Source organism: Cynoglossus semilaevis, chromosome 16, assembly GCF_000523025.1.
Source record: "Cynoglossus semilaevis isolate Cse_v1.0 chromosome 16, Cse_v1.0, whole genome shotgun sequence".
Taxonomy (NCBI): domain Eukaryota; kingdom Metazoa; phylum Chordata; class Actinopteri; order Pleuronectiformes; family Cynoglossidae; genus Cynoglossus; species Cynoglossus semilaevis.
Genome location: NC_024322.1, coordinates 6707770 through 6728533, shown reverse-complemented (window position 1 = coordinate 6728533; position 20764 = coordinate 6707770). Strand labels below are relative to the sequence as shown.

The following is a 20764-nucleotide window of genomic DNA, read 5'->3' as shown; positions in this document are numbered from 1 at the left end:
TTCTAAATTGCACATTAGTCACAAGAAACAGATCCAGTGGGAGAATTATTATCTTTAACTTTGACAAATTAATTACTGATTTATTGATTTGGGTTCATTTAACACAGTTTGGATATTTATTTCTCAAATCATTCATCCCTAAGAGGGACATCTGTTATTCTTCAGTCATAATGTCAATAATGAGGAGCTCCAGATCTATTATAGAATAATTTCCCTAACGTTTAAACAGTAGGCTTTTATAAACACATACAGATAAAATCAAAGACTGTAATGACTTTTTTAAAAATCATTCACACAATGATTTCCTCTTTAAGGGAATGAGACATTGCATGTGGACTGCAACACTTTATAGTACAGACAAATGTTTCAAGTGTCTTAAACAATACCTGCATGTGGACAGCGGTGGAAACTGCACCCCCTTCTCTTTACACTCATGAATAATTCGTGCCTTGACATTTCGACAAATGTCCAACACCCTGCAAAGACAGTAACAGCCACCTGATATGTTAGAGCAGCTTAATGTCAGTTTTTAAAGTCAATAAATTAGCACAGGAATAGTAATAAAAGTAAGGAGGGGAAAAAAAGACCACAAGGCTGGCACGGAGGGGGGGCGGGGGCTAACACGATGACCACTGTGGTGTGGAAAATGGCTGTCAGCTCTGAGCCTGTGCAGCCGCGTGTGGAACGTGAAGGATGGGGAGGGAGACAGAGTAATGAGGCAGGCACATATGCTCGCCTCACTGCCTGATCTCTTGGTCTCTCCCGTTAGGCATTTTACACGACAAGAAGCTGCGTGTGTGTGTGTGTGTGTCTTCCTGTTTGTTGTGTTAAAACCTGGACAAATGTGAAACCAGATCTCTTTTCTGCACACGGACATGCAAGCCATAATGGCAGATTTTTATGCTAAAAAGGAAAAGCTTCTTCCCCACACTGAGCTGGTTGAAGGAAATTAAGGAAAAGGCTTAAAGGTAAAAAATAAAAGGTAAATTATTTTTAAAAAATGAGGAAACCAGCAGTAGGATACCCAAGAGGACTCTCTCAGTCAGGGCTGAATGTGTGGGAATATAAACATTTCAATTAGCAGACAAAATAATACAATCAGTGCATTTACCTGTCCCAAGGCACAGAGGTTTCAAAGGACTCTCCAATGACATAGTAGTCCATTCCCAAGTCCTGTACAGAAAACAATAGAAACTCTATAAGACTGATTTATGCATGGACGTGTAGCTACATCAAGTTAGAAGTTACATAAAGTTACACTAAAGTAACTGCTAATACAATTAGCAGGTTACAGTCCACCTGTCAATCACATGTTGTCCACCATGGTCCATAGATCCCCATATATTTAGAAGAAGAACTCTATTTTCAAATAAGTTCATTCTATAATCAGGTTTACAAGATTTACTGATCTAATAAACGTAAGGGAGACTTTTAGGAGGAAGATACTGTGCACTAGTGGTCCTCAAAACATTTTTTGCAGCCCCTCTTTCCTGCTTTTGAAAAACTTAATCAGCGATGCAGCTGAAGCAAATCCTCATTCTTAAATATTCAACCAGGAGGTAGTTATTACTGGTAAAAAAAAACAAATAAACTGTATATATATATATTATATAGATATATTTATTGATATAGTTAGTGGTAAAACTGACTAGGATACACAAATACTTACCTGATCTGATTGACCATTTTACAAAAGACATTTGAATGAAAAGCCTTCAAGAAGTCGTGACAGGACGAAGACTTCCATTTTTACATTTGTGTGATAATGAGACAGGCCTGACAGCTGTGACACTGGACAATTGTCATTCTGACTGCAGCCACAGTTCTGTCCCTCTTATGCTCATACCTCTGCGTTAGACACCCTGACAATTACTGTGACCACATCAAACCAAAGACTTCAGGAGGTCACAGTCTATGGCTCCTCTGTGCTGTTCACTATCCTATCCTCTGTCACCCGGACCACCCCACCTGCCCGTCAACGATGGATGGGAGAAAAAGAACCAGAGGAGTGACCCACCCGGAGGTAAGCGATGACGAAGGTCAGCATGTAACCCCTCTGACCATTGTCCTCTCCAGCTGCCAGCCCCCTGGAAGAAGATAACAGGGTTAATATTTAACAGCTCTTCTATGTTAGCTTTGTTTGCTCTGACTGCTCCCTCTCACAACAGCTGCCTGGGATGCTGTCACTCTAACATTGTACAGATCAATGAAGCTGTGCTCCATGTGCTGCCACAGGTCAGCCACACATCCATCACCAGCAGTGGGTAATCAGATTTTCATCTACCACCCAAACTAATCAGGCCCAGCTCATTAGAAAATCACTATATTGATCGTTTTCTCCTTCTTCCTGTTTCCAAACAGCAGAAGAAAACATTCTTCTCTGAACCGCACTAATCCATCACTGGCACTTGATTTGATGGCTGATCACGATTTATTCAAAATAATGCAATAAGGCAGTGGCTGCTGCATGTAACTGACACATTTCTGATGATTTAATTGCTTGATATTAGCAGGGCAGGGCTCTGGCAACCTACAGGTCCAGGCTCTGAGCCAAACACTCAAAAAAATCACAGTAATAGATGATGAGTCAGCAGTGGTCAGTCAGTGCCACTGTGTCCATGTGTTTACAACAGACCAGGGTTTTAGTTGTGGGTCTTAGCCCAGAGTTCCATTTCCAGCTTCTGCTCAGAAGCCTACTCACTTTTGACAACAGGAATGAATGAAAATGGACCTTGTGCTGCAGAGCTGTAAAAAAAAAAAAAAAAAAAAAAAAAAGCTACGTATGACTGTTGTATTGCTCTTATTTCCCCTTATTTCTCGCTGCACCTAAAGTGCTTTGGTGCCCCCAAGGGAGGTGCACCCACAACTTTAAAAACCCCAGCTATAGAACTATTAAATACTGGAGTTTAAACGCTTCATATTTTATTAAACAATGTTGTAAAAGTTTTCAAAACAATGTGGTCACCCATGTTAATAATTTTATAAAGCAAAGTAACCAAGTTGTACAAAGCTTCTGTTTAGTTGCAAAGTTTTTTTTTTCAACTATAGCTTCCACTGAAACATTCATAATTTGCTATTTTTTTAAATTATAATTTAATGAGAGCTTAAACTTTCAAATTATGAAAACTATCATTTTTTCTTTATTATGGAGGCGCTGAGAGAGGATATTTGCAAAGAGCAGGCCAGTAGAACAGGACTTTAAAACCACAACCATAGCCACTACGAAGCACTCCACCATCATTATAAGCAGTTAAACTGCACAAAGGTTAATGTGTGTTTGGATTAACTGCTCTGTGATGCCTCTGTGAGACGTTTAAAACATACTTAGGCAGGAGGGTGATGAGAGGAGGAGGAAGGGAGGAGAGACACAGGGGAGGAAGAAAAAAAGAGGGCCGGCTTCAGCTGACAGGTAACCGATTTCCACCAAAACTCCTCATTTATCCATTTCACAATCGATCACAACAGCACAGCGTTTCCAGGCTGCGTCCTCTGGCCGTGTGCTCCGAGGTCAGCCGTGTTCTACTATCACCACCCACACCACACCTACTTTCACATAAAAACAGCCCTGACAATTGGTCGACCACAAGTGATCCATCAACACACACCAACATTAAACCAGAGAGTGAAAGATCAAGTGTCCAACTTTGCTTCTCCTCTAACTAAAGGTTATATGTGGTGACATCAGTGCCTTGGGCAGCTCTCTATCACATTATGGTAAAAACATCACTGTGCATTTTTGTTGAGAATTTGACAGGCTCTTCATGTCGTGCATTGTGGTAAAACTGGAAAAGTGAATAAAAAAAAAGGTAAACATAACCCCTGAGAACTACTCACCCGAATTTTGCAGCAATGTCATAAACTTGCTTCTCATGCTGCAGCACCTTTTCACGGTCTCCTTCGAACAGCAGGGTGGCTACACACAAGTGGTTGGGGTCGAACCCTTTGAACTTGTAAGAGAACAAAGCAGGGATAATTTTATTATACACTTAGAAAAATGCATGCTGGGTACTTTTAATCATTGAAAGGAAGTATTAACAACAGTTCATGGCAGAGAAGGTTATTTCTTTGTATCTTAACAGAACCACTGTCTATTAATAAAGTAAAGTTGATGTAAATGAATATGATTTCAGTATTAGGTCTGACACGCTGCTCATTTTCTCAAATTAAAACCAACATTGCATGAGAGTCACACACAAGTGCTGCCACTTGTTTTTCTCTTCTATCAGAGCAACTAAAGACATGTAATAAGTCAAAGTATGATACAAATAAATAATATAACATTGTTTTCATTATTAGAAGAGGATGTGAAAAAAACAGTATTTTAACTAGTGCTTTGGTCTGATGCAGCTGTCTGAAACCTTTAAAACCAAAAGATAGGTTTTCATTTTCTTTCCAGGAAAAAGATCAGGAAATACAACTCACCACTAAAAAACATTTATAACAAAGAACAAAAAGAAAGCTGTTAACAATTTATTGTTGATCAATCTGTTGTTTCACATGAAAAAACACAAGATGAAAATATCTTTATGCAAGCAATGATCAATTACAACACAACAGCATTCAGTATTTGATATGACAGACTACAATGAAGTCAACGTTACTCATTTGACCAATTTACACACCTTTTCTCAATGAACTTTTAACCATTAAACCATAAAACTGTTTTGCTATAAGCAAGCAAGCTGACATTTTAGTCAGACTGGTTTAAAACTCCATTACAAACTAAAGCCCTACTACAACAATCTACTTATAATTCTGGTCTGATGTGTTAGTCAGTAGAGTCGGCCTAAATGTGGTCCATTGCAAAGAAACTAAAGAGCGTTTGGCTCGGGAGCGATGGCTGGCCTAATAAATTAGTATTCGTTTCATCATTTTCTTACCTTAGTGATGTAAAATTTCTTCAACCCGTCCACAAAGGAAGTGAAAAGGGAAGACACTTGAGGCTTCAGGGCATGACCTGAGGAAATATCAGATCAAAGTCAGCTCTTTGTATTCAGTGAGAAGCCAGCAGCAACAACAGATAATATTTTTCACACATTAGTCACAGCCAGGCTATTGCCTGCATCCTTTAGTGTCATGAGAGGGCAAGTGAGTCAGATTTATTCGGGGTCTCCTACAAAGGCAGGAAAAACAAACTGTAACATTTGAACAACTTTAACAACTAGCCAGTGGCTGCCAGCGACAAAGACAATAAATCAGGGGGTTTCTGAAGGGAAGCGGAGTTGACACAATGATATCCGTCTTCCTCACCCATAATTCTTTTTCCTTTTTTTTTTTTGATTTATTCCTGATCGGACGCACAAAAGCGCCTGCGGACAAGTGAAAATGAGGGGCTGGGGCCAGTGGGATGGTTATCAATCACAGCAGCAAGTAACGGGTGATGTCGCAGAGAGTTAACAGTTCATTTATTTCCCTCCGTGCTCAAGTCTCTTCATCACTTACTGTCCTAATTGTTTCATTTCCAAAATTTGATTGCAGGTCTTTAGGCCACTCCCGGCCATCATACTCGTTAATTAAACAGAGAAAAATCCGGTGAGAGGAAATTACACCTACACTGAGTGTTATTTCATTTTGACTCTTCCCTCTGTGGTTTGGTTGTGTGTAAGTGTGTGTTGTTGTTTTGTTTTTTTTAAACACACAGATAGTGACTACAACATGCTCATTTTTCATATTGTGTATCGAGACGCATGGTGCTAAATTGTACTTGTAGTCCCAATCTGGAAAAGACCAGTGAATACATCAACTCTCCTTACTCAACAGCCAACATGATTAAAAGTGAGGACAGGCCACTAATAAGCCCACAGAGGTATCACAGAGGCATGAGTTTTTGTTATTAGGGAAAAACCTGGTCGCTTCATCTTTCCTACTTATGCTCAGAAGTGCCTACTCTGTGAAAAGTGGAAATATAGTGGAGATAATGAGATCCCTGGAGACTAGGGAACTTTACACAGATCTCTGCTCATGCCACATGCATCTCACTAGAGCTTAGGGAACAACATTATAAAACTTCAGAGGAGCAACTACTTCATTTTGTCCACCGGTACTGCCCGTGTGAAAGAGAGAGAGAGAGAGAGAAATAAAGGTGTTTAGTTTTACCACTACATATCAATTTAAAACCTGGACAAAGTTATAATCTTTATACTGGGTACTACTGTTTTGATTCATTCTTTGTCCTCATTGCTTTAATGTTAACAATACTTTCCAAAATATACATTTTAATAGTTCATTTTTACAGTTTACAAAATAGAATGTCACTTAAATCAAGTTTGTTATGCACCATTTTTTTCTTACTTTTTTTCCCTCTGCACCAACATCGATTCTGAGAGTTCTGTCTGCTCCAAGTCCACCTTTTTTTGTTTAAATGTATTTAGTAAATCACATTATTAAAATCAATAAATATTACTATTTAATTAAAATACAACATAAAAACTATTTAACTTCCATAAAGTATACATATCCATAAAAAGGTAACTAACTGTAACGACTAACAATGGTCTTCCTTTATAAGTTCACCATTCTGCTGCTGGTGGTTTTTAAAGCCTGTTATTGTTATTATTATTTGCCACATGTTGTAAAGATTCTAATTAAAGCCAGATGTCCTAACGGGGTAAAAACAGAAGAAGTTTTTCTAGAAAACATAAATGGTGATGTGTTTGGACAAAGCAAAGAGATAGAGCTCTAGAAAATAAAGAGTCTAATAAAACTTACCAAATTTAAACTGTTCATTATCCATGAGTCGTATTGATGCTGGAGCACAACGCTGTAAAAAAGGGGAAAAAAAAGAAGTTAGGTATGGTTTTAGTTGTCTGAATTCATGACGTAATTGATTCAACTTTCAAAATGATGTAAATCTAACTGTAGAAACACTCAGTGATACTGAACAGTCCATAGAAATATTAGCATAACATGAGAGTACATACGGTACTGAACTATTGAACTTGTAGAATGTCAATATGACAACTATATTGAGCTCCTACTGTGGATGAAAGAGTTCAGGTCTGACATTTTTTTTTTGAAAAATTTTGAAAAATATATTTTTTCTGACGTTTTGGTCTTTTTAAGGCCAATTTTATCAAATACTTTTCTTAACCTTTTAGCTTTTACTTTGCCTTTGGGTATTTTATTGCCTGTTCTAAGGTCTATTTTTTTTTTTTATCGTCTCTTTGTCAGATATAATATGGCTTAGTTGTTGCTAATTTGGGACTAAATATTAAATTTTAAATTTTTTAGTACATTGAATATCTTGTTGCAAGTGGTGGTCTATAATAAGTTTCAAAGACTATGTTCTGTTTTTCTGTTTTATATCATTTCAATTTAACACTTTTATCTTTGTTATCAAATTTCAGCTTATACAAATAAAATGACTTGAGTTGCTTTTGTGATTTTTCTTTAAGAATCCATCCTACAATATGACAACTTCGATTGTTTGGCATGTTAAAAGTCAAGTGTTGTAAAATGAAAAAATGCCGGCTTAGTTGTCAGTGCAGCTCAGTTCATTTTTAACAACACACTGAAGACGCAGTTTAATTAAGCACATTAAAAAGTGTTACCTGTCGGGCCACCTCCCGCAGACAAGCAACTCCCTGCTCAAAGTTTGGGAAAACAACAGAACCATATTTCTGATACTCCGGCATGGGACGGATCTTCATGGTGACCTCAGTGACCACACCCAGAGTTCCTGTGGAAAATCACAGTAAGAGACTTTGAGTAGCTTGAACACAAGTAAATCAATTCCCATCATTTAAATGGCTTAACTCGGCCCTTAAAGCGGAACCTTATACTCTTTTACAAGTTTCCCGTACACGTCCCCGGGGTTTTCAGGGGCGACCTTTGTCTCACATTTCACCCAGCAGATCTGGATTTTCTACCCCACACTGGGAGACAACTTAGGTTTCTCAGTCTTTGAGCAGAAGGACATAAAGCAGGATTCTATCAAAGGCGGCAGAAGCAAAACCTCCGACGCACATTTTGACCGAGAAAAGTGTTGGTCATTAGGAGGAAACTCTGTTTAAAGTAATTTAATATAAACACAAATACCTTCCTGGCTTGTATTCTGTCGCCCACATTTGTTTGTTTTTTTCCTAAGGTCAGTCTCAGTGTTTAATTTGTTAGGAAATTATTGCCATATTTAACACCATATTTTTAACTTTTTTAATTTCTTGGATGTTTTTTAAATATTGACTTATTTTAAGCTAACAATTTTCTAAAACTTTGGAACTTTTATGTAATCAAGCTCTGGAGATGGATGTGAGAAACAACTGGTAACAAGCAGTTGATGAAAATTAAACTGAATGAGCTGAAAAACCCAATAGAAGTCATGTGAGAACCAAAAAGAATTGTGTTTGTTTTTGTTTTTCATGCTGATTCTTTGCCGTGTCATTCGACACAAATTAAAATAAATTGACAGTCGATTTTCTTCTACAATACATTACAACAACAAGAATTCTACTCAGACTTTTATTCTAATGAGATTACACTAAAGAAGAGAGAAAATCTGTCACCACATCCAACTGCTGCCATTAAAAAAAAGACAAATTGCCTGAGATATCGTTGTGTGAATCATTGTCACTGACAGCGTAGAACATTAGAGGATCACGCAGTACAGAATATACAGCCAATAAAACATCAGAGAGCAGAAATAAATTAGTTTGAACACATGTATTCTCAGTTTTTAATGCTAATCTGCCGTTGACAGTAATATGGGTGGCTAGCAGCAATCGCTAATGGACGTTAAACAGAAATTACATCTGCTGCCAGGGTTGAGGCTTCATAAATATTCACACAGAGGTGATCACAATCAACCAGTATCCGGGTTTACAACATTGATTCAAACTGGCTTTTTGGTGCTTGAAATTTAGGACATCACCATTTTACCCCTCAGGTTAAAAAATTACAATTTATTTGATGATTTAAAAAGTCGTAACATTGCACTACACGGTTATTGCAGACATCAAATAAACCCATTGAATTATAATAAAAATAAAACTGGAGCTTTATTTAAAGATTGACTATTTTACTGTGAATACAAACAGAACTATATTATAAACAGTGTTTCTACTGGACAATTTACTGGTAAACGACACATCATCTCTCTGTCTGTTAAGATTTTAACCAACATTGCATGATATATATTAACAGAGAATGTATGATTTATATAATATCTCTACAGTATTACGGGTTTGAGGAGGATAATATGTTTTCCTTTTAAAAACTAAATCAAATCCTGGTTTAAGTTTTGGTCCTTTTTGTACTGCTGATTCATGAAGTCTCCTTACAGGACATTTAATGTGATGCTACATGTACCACATGCTGCTCCCTAGCGGTCAAATGGGAAAAAATGTGACATGTAAATTTCAATTAGGCCTTAAAACAAGAAAGGCTCCACCCTGCTCATGGGAAGTGGGAGGTTGTGATGATGTGGGAGGGGTCAGAGGAGGAGGTCTGGAGGTGTGGGGGTAGAGAGAGAGAGAGAAGGAAAAAGATGGGGAGAGAGAGCGAGAGAGAGAGAGAGAGACAGAGAACTCTGGTTTAGAAGCATAAAGGACAAATGGATTAGAATTAATCTAATCCAACTATTTCAGAGCAGAAAGGATATAAACCCTTTCCACCCCGGTGACCACAAGGTCAGAGAAACAGGAGAGACCCACTTGTTTTTACAGTAAATTAGAAACCTGAGGTTTTCACAGTCGTTAATAATAAAATGGATAGGTTCCACGTAACATGCAGAACAGATTTAAGAGCTTCAGAGAACTGAGCTGAGTTACTGTGTTCCACTGTCAGACTGTGGAGACCGTAGGTTCTTCTTTCTAGAGGAAAGTGATGGATCACTGAGCTGAAACAATAGATTTTAAATAAATGGAGAGGTGGTCATGACCTAGAGTTTATTACCGTACATGTATTTCTTTAAAAAGTATCTATTTCTACTTTTCTACCAAATGTCCTACTGAAGTGTTGCATTTTTATTTTATGACATTAGAAAATTTAACCTCCCTGATATGACAGCATGTTCTTCTCAATACTTTGTTCTTCTTTATACCATCTTAGAATTTTAAGAAAATTACATTTATGATTTAGATTAACAAAATGAGATTAACAACTATACAGTACTATTTATGTTTTATAAAAACATGATAATATAAATTTAAAATTATTATTTTAGTAGAGTAGATTAACTATAACATTATGTTTAAGTGGAATTATTTATTTGTTATTTTTATTTTCTTTATTTATTGTATTGTGTGATGCAATCTTAATATAAAACCTGCATAATTTGTTGATTGTTTAAACTTCCTAGGCTCGCTTCATGACTTTTTTTAAACTCTACATTACTGTTACTTTTTAGCATGGCGTAGCAGCTTTGACTTTAACTTGATTTTTTTTGCAAATATTGCTAATTTACCTATTTTCCTAGATTCTTTGAATTTGTCATTGATCTTACTCTGGACTAAAATATTCCCGGATTAATATGAATGGAAAACTCTGCCATGATCCAAGCTTATTTTCGGGAGCAGATTGCGGAGCTTTGTAGGGCGGACATAAAGTTTGTATCTGCAGCTGTTTAACATGTCGATGCCAGGAGTCTGTGAACCTCCTGGTTACATTGGGGGGCGGGGGGCTGGCATATGGCAGTATTCTCTGTGGATGCTCACAAGGACAGGGCGCAGCAGAACGGGAAGGGAGGACACAGGCTAGCCCTGGCTAACAGCTCTCAGGACCATGTTTTCATGTGAGCTGGTTAATGTGTAAGAAGTCCACAGCCTGAGACTTGTCCAGATGTTATTGGTTTATCACACAGAGTTTAGACACCCATGTTAATATATCTCTCTCTCTCACACACACACACACACACACACGTGCTGTAACATAGCAAAATGACATGAGAAAAGCAACAGACCTTCAGAGCCCAGGATGAAGTGGTGAATGTCAGGACCGGTGGACATGCGAGGTCCTACACAACCCTTCTCAATGACACCCTGAGGAGTCACCATCTTAATATGGACGACCTGGGCAGGCAGAAGACATCAACACAACAAGTACTTATTAGAAACAATACAGAAATTAAGCTTTTAGGGTCTTTCCTGTACAAGTGTTGGAATAATGAAAAATATATACAATATTTATAAAATGTAAAAGTGAGAGCACATCTTAGAAATTTAATATTACAATGTAAACTGTCTTTATAATTTCCAGCCTTATACTATAATGATTGCATCCTGCTGACAATACTGTGGACCAACGTGATCAGGAAGGTAAAGGTGAGTTAGGGGAGACTAACCAGGTCCTCGATGTTGCCATAGATGTTCTTTTTCATGCCTGATGCTCTGGTTGCAACCCAGCCCCCCAGGGAGCTGAACTCCATGGAGTCAGGCTCGTGCCCTGTGCAGTAGCCGATCTCATTAAGCTGCGGGTGAAAACAGCACAAAGATCAGGATGTTTGTTGTTGCCATGAAAGCAAGCCAAAGTATTCAGAAAAACGAAAAAGTGTCCTCAGTTCAACCCACACCTACTGTATTTTTAATAACAAAGAAAAAATGAGCGAGCAGAAGGTACTTTTTGTGCTGCATGTAAAGGTTTTTATGGTGTTGTGAAATTTTTTGTGGAACCTGAAATAAGCTGTGAAGTGATTAGTAATCAATATAAATAAACAAACACAATAAAGGTGAAATGCCTAGGACTTTCTAACAAAAATCTAAACCTTCAATAAACAATAAAATAATTACCCACCCTTTTGCCAGTGATACCACAGTTGCTACTCCATTCTAAACTTCTCTTCTTCTATCATACTTTCGTGGATAAAACAACTTCTACTACAACTACCTGCTGCCATTACCTCTTTAAACGTCTCTTCTACTGCTACTACTGTTGCTAGTGCTTCAACCCGTAGTACTTTTTCCATTATATCTAATGCTAATTTTACTACTCATAATCATTATTATTGTTGTTGTTATAATACTACTAACACTAAAGGATAATAGTAATGACCTCATTTGAATATAGCTGTTTTATCAGAGAACTCCCGGACCACAGTTTATAACGGGGACCCATCTGCTCCATCAGAAAGTCCCAGTCTAAATACAGAGGTGGAGCCTGCTTGAGATGCTGCTCACGCATTCCTCGACATCAAACACCCGGCTCCTTCTCCATTTTTCTGAATTAGCTTGACGGTGCCATCTGCTCATGACCACAGCCTCGCTCTCCAATCTCTCCCCTTCAGCACTCTCCTCCCATCTCCAACACCCTTTCAAACCCAATTCAGTCCCTGAGCAAAGACCACTAAGGTGACTGAGCATGGACAACTGAGGTGTGAACAGCCACGCAGCATGACCGTAATGTAAGCCCATTTAGTGATGGATATGAATATATATGAGCAGTACTTACTAATCTCTCCAGATCCTGGCCGATGATGCCAGCTTCCATATGGGCAGTTAGATTTTTCTCATCAATCCACAGAATACGATTCTGTCATAAAAAACAAACAAACAACACGCACATGTGATTGGAAATGAATACAATGCAGATGTAATTTTCCTACTTACAGACTAAAAAATTCTTGTGGTGCTTGTTGACAGGAAACAAACAATTTGTTTGATGTAGGTCACAGGATGCTTGTAAACCTGTTGTACATCACCATGCCAGTCATTTGAACTCTAAACCTGCCTACATCTGTTATGTTGACTCAAAATATCTCAGGCATAAACACTGCCCTCATCAGCAGTCCGTGGAGACAGCCACTTGGCAGTTTGCTTACAATACTAAAAGTTTCAAGCCAGTGCGTCCTAGTCCGACGGTCACAAGTCTGAGGATAAATGTGTGCGGAGGGGCTGAGGGACAGAAAAGAGTCAGTTTCCTCAAGGTTAAAACTCAATGTAACATTGAATTCTATATATGTCACTTATTTGGGTGGCTGGGCACCGGGCCTGCCCGTACCTGCAGGAGGTCGTTTTACACTGCCATCAATTTTTTTCCAGAGGTAATAAACTTCACGCTCAAACCTTGCCGGTCTTTTCAAGTGCTCGCATTGGAGCCACCTAACCTCTGACCTCTGACATAGAACACTGGTCACTAGTGGCAGGCCAGCAGCTACCGGACAGCTTATATATCACTTCTATGTGCAACCACATCAAAGGGCTGTGTTGTACTGCTAACAATCAGCATTTTATATTAGAACCACTGAAACTGCTTTATCTACACACTCCTGGGATCGACTTAGTGAGATTGATGGCTGTCGATGAAATTTTCAGGAGAGCCAAAACACTGCTCCCTAAGCACAGTATACGAAGAAGAGAATTTATTATCAATGGGATTACCAGCAGGTTGTCAGCCAGTGACACACTGTACAATGAAGTAGCACTTCTACATGTACTTCAATTCTATTCTGACATCATACACATACAAACACAAACTGGTGCATGCTTCAACTAGTAACCTCACTTTGTGTACCTCCATTGTTTTGCTTGAGTAGTTTAACAAAAATCCCTTGCAGACCACATGAGGGAGCCTTAGTGCCACTAATGTTGCATACACCATCGTTTAAGAAACCAATCATCAAGTAAAGTAATTTGCTGGGTTTTGTGAGTAAGAGTAAACTGATGTCCTATCTCTCCTACAGGTGGTGCTATAAACACAGCCTAAATACTGATTATAAATTGAATGATTGTGATGGTAAAATACTTAATTGTGTAGTACATTTCACATAAGGTACATGATTGTATAGCTTACAAATCAAATTTATTGTTAGGTGGTTACAGGTCCTGTGTACATCTCAGTTTTGGGCTTCTGTGGTTTGAGTCAGACCGTAACTCAAACCACAGAAGCCCAAAACTTACTAGAACTTTCTTTGTGGACTTGGGTATGAACTTGGGCTTTAACAGTGAGGACTTCACGATGATCTAGTATGCTTTTCTGTGTCCAGATAGAAGGACAGTTTTTATACCATCTGTGAGGTGTCCAGAGAAACAATGCTGCGTGTTTCCTCAGGGGGGCACTCTAGAGCACTGGAGACACTAGTTCCTCCTTGGAGAGAAAAAATAAGACAGAAGATAAGGTTTTTTGTTGTTTTTTTACTTTTTCTTAGTGTTTTTCTCTTTTCAGTGTGTTTATTTATTTTCCCTAAAATACAGCTCACGTTTTACTAGTAAATGTGCACTAAATAATTATTCAACTTCCTATATGGCAGAAAAAAGGTTATGGCAGCAATTAAAATTTAAAATATTCAGACTCACCTCCATATGGTATCAAACAAACATCATGTTTGGTTGCCAGTTCCACAATCTTTACTACGTCATTATGACAGTCTGCAAAGACACAGTAAAACAGGGTATTAAGTAGAACTATTATAGAACAAAGAATTATATATTTTGTCTTTTTTTGTTTCTTAGTAATTATAAGTTTATTTGTAATGTGGGGGAAAAAAGGAAACAATAAATAAACTCCTAAGACTCAGGCTGTTTGAGTGTGTCTGTTTGCTCTGATTTGCTCAGGGCTGCCTTTAAGCAAAGACACACAACGTCTTTTGGAGATAGTAACAAAGGCCTGGGTTCTATTAAATTTTAATTTTTAATCAGAGACAGTTCTGGTCATCTCTAATTGAACGTCAGGGATTACAGTTGAAAAATAAAGTCCAAAATGCTAAACCTGCAACTACAACACAGAGGCCTATTGGGATACTAACACAGATCAAAATCTAAATGATGTGGATAATAAGTTTAGAGTGTACTGCTTGTGCAAGCACAGAAAAGCCAAAAAAAAAAAAAAAAAATTCAACACATTGCGGCCCTGCAGATGACTCTGAGCCTATAGTTGCCTGATGATTTGCTGCTCATTTGGGCGACGGCTAATCAAATCTCAGCCACCAGTCTAAGTTAATTTGCATGATAAAATAGAGCCATAACAAGTGAAAACCAATCCCAGAATCATAATTCAGGGGTGTGGGCTGTGAAAGGACCAGAATGTGTGGAGTATTGGGTGACAACCACCCTCCCCCTGACACTTCTTATTAAGCTTCCACTCATACATATTAATACGTCTTTCTCTGCAGAGATTAACCTTGTAAATCTCTAAATCAGGAGGTGAATCAGAAAAAAGAATGAGTAAATAAATAGCACAGGTTTCAAACTTACTTGGCCAGACAACCATGTCTGGAACACGACCAACTTTTCCTTCTCTGAGGGCAAAGATCTCATGTAAACAGTGTCCTAAATAATAAAACAAGACAGGAATGGGTTAAAATAGGAGCTCTTTATTTAGAACTTAATAGAACTAATATTAAATTATCACAACACAGGATGTAAATTACCTATTCTTAGTGTTGGGTAAGTTATTCAGGAAGTCACTGGCACCGTTACACAGTTGATAATAATAACTTACTTATTATTTGGTATTAAAAATTTAAGCACAACGCTATATTTTAATTACTCTATTACTTTTATAAATACATAGAAAATGTGGAGTGCAAAATATTTTGCATTTATTCCAATTACTTTTTAGTTGAAACGTCACTGTCATATACAGCACTACACAGACTATTCATTAAATTTGAAAATCTCATAAAATTTTGAACACACTTATTTTCTCTGAACCTATGACTTGATACAAATACAAAATGCCTTTACGTCAGCATACTTGTCTCACAAAGCATACACGTCGAGTTAACTTCTTACATTGCTTGGTAAATGTACACTATATTTCAATGTCTATTAATGCAGTAATGTGTAAAACTACCAATTACTCGGAATGTGTTAGAGGGAGTCACTAACGCCCTACATGAGTGAGGATAAAACTAATGACCGTTTGTAATTGTGGGTGACAGGACAGATGTGTGACCTACCATGGGCACGAAACACTCGGTCCTCTGTGTCATGAGAGAAAGGAACACCTGTGGATTTCAGCTCCTCAACGAAGGCCTTGTTGAGATTGGGAGGATGTGTGGCGTTGCTGTTCAGGATGGGCTGAAACAAAGCAAAATCTATGGTTGCTGAACCAGTTGCTAACAGCATATTTTATAATTCGCTAAAGACACAACAGTAAAGCATTAAATTCAACTCACTGTTGCCGGTGATTTGTGCTGCAGATTTGCTCCAAATGTGCCTTCAAACCAATCCTTGAGACCAGGGATGATCAAACCGCTCAGTCGATATCTATGAAGTAACAAGTTACTGAGTAAGTAAGTGTGTTTTGCACAATTGCAGCATAGAGGTTACAATCTCTATAGAAAATCTGTTTTGTGTTATGGAATGCAAGGTTTATTTCAAAAATATGATGTAATTAAAGTTTGATAATCATGTTAGAGTCAGAGGCATAGTTGCTGGTCATTAAACGTTCTACTGTAAATGTACAGCACATGCAGAGTTGTGTAACCACTGGAGACATCCATCCTGAGTTGCATTGCGTATTTCTAGTAGAAAATGTGTTGTTTTAAAGCTAAATGTATAAAACATTTGGACTAAGTAACAGGATTTATTTTCATAGCAGTTGACTTCATTTGAGTTGTGTTTATTGCACCCCCTGCAGGGAAAATAGGAGGAGTTAAATGCTCTATTTACTATCACCAATCTAAAGTTTCTGCACACTCTACTATTAAACAGAGAGATGTATTAATGACAGCCAGAACAAGTTACAAACCCTATAAACATGTAATAATTGACTGGTTATTTACAGGAAAAGGTTAAAAACAAAATGTGTGCATTTTCAGTGCAGTATAGTTAAAGCTCTCTGTGTGGCTCTTCTCCTCGCCACCCCCTGCATAATTGAGCTACTGGCACAGACTGGACCAGCCTATCAGGGAACTGTGGTGTGGCTTTGTCCTAAAGACCAAGAAACACACTGGAATGAAAAAGCTTCTTTCAAAGTGAGGAAGGAGGAGAAGAGCACCACTTTTGAAATTCACTCCACTGTGTTCCAGCATTACTGTACACCACTTCAAAAGGGGAGGAGAGCAGTGTGTGGCAACTGCTTGAACAGGAAGAAAGATTAACACAACATCCTGTTCAGCCAAATTCATTAGTTAAACTACATCCCATGCACCATGTGCAATGATTTAGGGTTCACAACTGAAAAGGAAAGCCTTCCTGTTCTAGTGTTGTACATCAGGCTCAAACTGCTGGGCCCCATCTCTGCTTCTGTTCTCATCATTTAAATCAAGCAAGTGATCAGTGAAAATACTCTATATAACTGGTATTGCTCCAGCAAAAAGCAAAGCACTCAGTGTAATTTTTTCTCTCTCAAACAGCCAGTAAACAACTGTGTTTACCCAAAAACTCCCCAGAGACACGACAATAATTACAAACATATGTTCCATATTTGAGCTGCGTTTCCTGTTAATGAGCAACAGAACAGTTTGGAAAAGGCTGGAAATCCAGAAACAGTGACCTTCTCAGATGACAATTAGCAACTCAAATGCCAACCACTGGGTGGCAGTAGCACCCCACTCATGTGAGCAGAGGAAGGAGGAGAGAAAAGCTCATCTCAAAGGCTGAGGCTCACAGCTCAGGACTGTCAAAATATTCCTTCTTGACTGAGGTCAAGAAGGAAAAATGCAAAAACCTAAATAGATAATTAGATGATTTTTAATTGTTTTAAAAAACCACGAAAGAAACAAAAACCTCATATTAGATAGGGCAATAACATCACAACCTTACCTTTTGCCAGTAAATTCCGCTTGGCCTTTCTTATTAAAGAGAAATCTTGAATCGCTATATCCCCAGCCGTTCCATTTCATGATTTCCTGTCTGTGGAAGGGAAAAGCAAGGCAGAGGCTAAGTTAAAACACAGGGGAAAAATGAAATACAATAAAAGGTTCTGGTATAAAGACATGTCTAGGTTAATATTACTTTAGGTGAGCTGCCGAACTGTAAATTCTGCACCATATCCCTCTAGGGCTGTTATGGGTTGGCACACACAATTCCCACCATGATAAAAAAAGGAGAGAACTTCCTGGTAATGTGATAGCTTTTGTTCATAATGGAACAACCCCACCAATGGCATTAATGCAGAGAAAGAAAATGACTAACATTCCTCATTTCATTCATAACCTTTTCATTTCAGCCTGGGTGGGGCTGGCTATCAGTTAGCAAATTAACACTGGGGGAAGGCTGCAGTAAGAGACACACCTAACAAATATACCCTGGGTGTCTATGACCACACAACAATCTGCAGACAGCCTCACAAACAAACAGCTTGTTGACACAGTAATGGAGAAGCAGAAGGGACACATTCAAACGGCATATCAATCAACAGAGGAGGCTACAGAGTCTCCCTGTGCAGCTCGCCGTTTGCCCATTTAACACACTAAAATATTTCACATTTATGACACCTGGCAGACAGGAACTCACATCCACGGCTACTTTGAATGCTGCTCAGTGTTTAGGGACCAGGTCACCATTTGCTGTAGTCCATGAAGCTTCTGCTAATCATTTGGCATAGGAATCCACTTAAACAGCACACAGGCAGGTAGGTATTTGCTGTCAAATGCTACAATGCCTAAATACAGCTAGTAGCTAAAAATAGTGCTGCTGCTTAACAGCTAAACTCACTAAACATCTGGTAGATGTGGAATTTGTTAAACAAATCCTACTGTAACTGATATGACTGATAATTAACACTCCACGTTAACATGCATATGCACAGCCAAAGATGATTCTATAGAGTCCATGCTGCATGTATAAGTAAGAAAATGAGTCTTGTTTCAGTTTTTTCAGAAAGGGTGGTAAAACTATCTTTACTTTCATTCAGTGTTTTGATATGAAGACACATCTAGTTGGTCAATGAAATGCAAAGAATCTCTTTCTGAAAACCTTTGTTTTTCTTCAATGATTAATTTTGACTGCTCTTTCAAACAGCAGAATTTGGAAACCACTTCTCTTATGTAGGTTTTCCCAAAAGTTGAATAATAGACTCATGTGACGACATTTTTTCTATTTCTGTTGTGTTTTGTAGGGCAAAGTTAACATTGCATTTAAACAATACAAATTCACTTTTATCTATTTTTATCTAAATGTAAAATTGATTTATGTGTTTATTTTTATGAAGTTGAAGCCAGTAAACAACTGTGTTTACCCATGAATATATATATATTCATATATATATATATACATGTACTGAATCACTACCAGAAGCAGTAAATCCAGTATTTTTATTCAGGATTTTTGATGCCAGTTTGCAATGTGACAGCTGGGTCAATGTGTCCATCTCATACACGTCCTATGGGTGTATCTTTAGCTGCGTCTCTCTGCGACACCACCACCACTCAGAGCAATCATTACTCACAACCCGCTTGGGATAAGATGCTAACATGGTAGAGTAAAAGCCATAATTAAGATTAATACCTGTCCAAATTGAGCTTCCCATAAATCCGGCGTAACAAAAGAAATGGAAGTGACTAACGCAGTGATATTTTAATGAATCCTCACCTTCACTGATGTGTTGTCGTAGGTGGGGAACATACTGACTTAAAATGAATCAATAAATGGGGCAAGTGGGTGGCAAGGTCAGTAAGAACTGGCCACTGTGACAGTGCGATAATTCCTGGCCCTTGCAGATATTCTAATTAAAAAAAACAATAGTGCCACTCCATGAATCTATTCCGATCAAAACATTTATTTCCAGCATGTCTAAAGTGTCTTAGTACAGATTGCACAGTACTCAGTTAGGTACTGTACAGATCAAAAACCCTTTTTTTCACCTGTTCTATCATTTCTAATCAACTAATCAAATTAACTGTTGAATTATAATTTTATATGAATTATGTGACAGTGGATATTTCAAGACTTGGAAGAAAAAAAAGACATTTAGCAGAGTGTTATACAGGAGAAGACTGTAGGTTTGGAGATCAAGAACCTGAAAGGGAGAAGATGACAACTCAAAGAACACGGAGCACAAAACCATAGGTGAGAGTATAATGCTGGGAAATCCTGAGAGAGCCACAACAGAATACTGAACTAGGGTTATTTCTAAACATGCCTTAATCAACCCCAAATGATGACAGCCTTTCATTAAAACTTGAATGCTTCCGGTATGTTCAGAAGAGCATTATAAATAAAGTTCTTCCATTACATTGAAGTCCTAAGTAAATTATTTTTTTAAATAATTACATTTTATCCACAGCTAATAACACTGTTCTCAAATGGAGAGCACTAAAGACTGAGACAGATATGTCAACATAATTAAATATATTATATAGACTTGGTTAAAGCTTGGTTGGCCAATCACAAGATGTCTAGAAATGGAAATGAACATGAAGTTGCCCTGTTGTGACACCAGTGCAGAGCAGATGTAACACAGTAGAAACTTTGCTGTTTCCTGTGAACATGCATACACCACTACCAACACCCTTACTTGTTAATTATCTACCATTTATTGTAACATTTTCTAGGACAAAGATGTTACTATGACAGGGTTTTAAGATGTACCATCAGAGTGTTGGGGAAGAATAACATGACTGCATCACCGATATTTCTGAAGTATTTTAATTAGTACTGTTACTAATAATCACCTATAGTTAAATTGATTAACTGATCTTAACTGAGTTTGGAATAGCGCTGACAATTTGTTAGATCTTTAATAATCATGGACTTTAAGTTTATATTTAGCAACGTAGAGCTACTGGGATGTTAATTTTTTTTCTGAAAATGCAGCTTACTGCTCAAAATCAGTAACTCAGGTTTGTTTTTGTTTTTTTGTTGCCCCAAACCATTTTCTCACCATATCAGAATAGCACTGTTTAAAAGTCTCTGTGAATAGAAGGTCAGGGAGTAACATGATACTCTTC

At 37.9% G+C, this 20764-nt stretch overlaps 1 protein-coding gene across 1 annotated transcript in view; it reads right to left on the bottom strand.

The window, feature by feature from the left end:
* The window catches only part of agps (alkylglycerone phosphate synthase), a 30458-nt gene that overhangs the window by 8498 nt on the left and 1196 nt on the right, over positions 1-20764 (bottom strand). Inside the window, exons 2-17 of the mRNA XM_008328322.3 lie at positions 17637-17726; positions 16046-16136; positions 15827-15947; positions 15120-15194; positions 14223-14294; positions 13934-14013; positions 12379-12459; positions 11276-11401; positions 10895-11003; positions 7551-7678; positions 6709-6760; positions 4881-4957; positions 3835-3947; positions 2018-2087; positions 1112-1173; positions 387-476 (exon numbers count right to left, since the gene is read on the bottom strand). Coding sequence (XP_008326544.2) covers positions 387-476; positions 1112-1173; positions 2018-2087; positions 3835-3947; positions 4881-4957; positions 6709-6760; positions 7551-7678; positions 10895-11003; positions 11276-11401; positions 12379-12459; positions 13934-14013; positions 14223-14294; positions 15120-15194; positions 15827-15947; positions 16046-16136; positions 17637-17726 — 1437 coding nt within the window. The remainder of the gene's footprint in view (positions 1-386; positions 477-1111; positions 1174-2017; positions 2088-3834; positions 3948-4880; positions 4958-6708; positions 6761-7550; positions 7679-10894; positions 11004-11275; positions 11402-12378; positions 12460-13933; positions 14014-14222; positions 14295-15119; positions 15195-15826; positions 15948-16045; positions 16137-17636; positions 17727-20764) is intronic.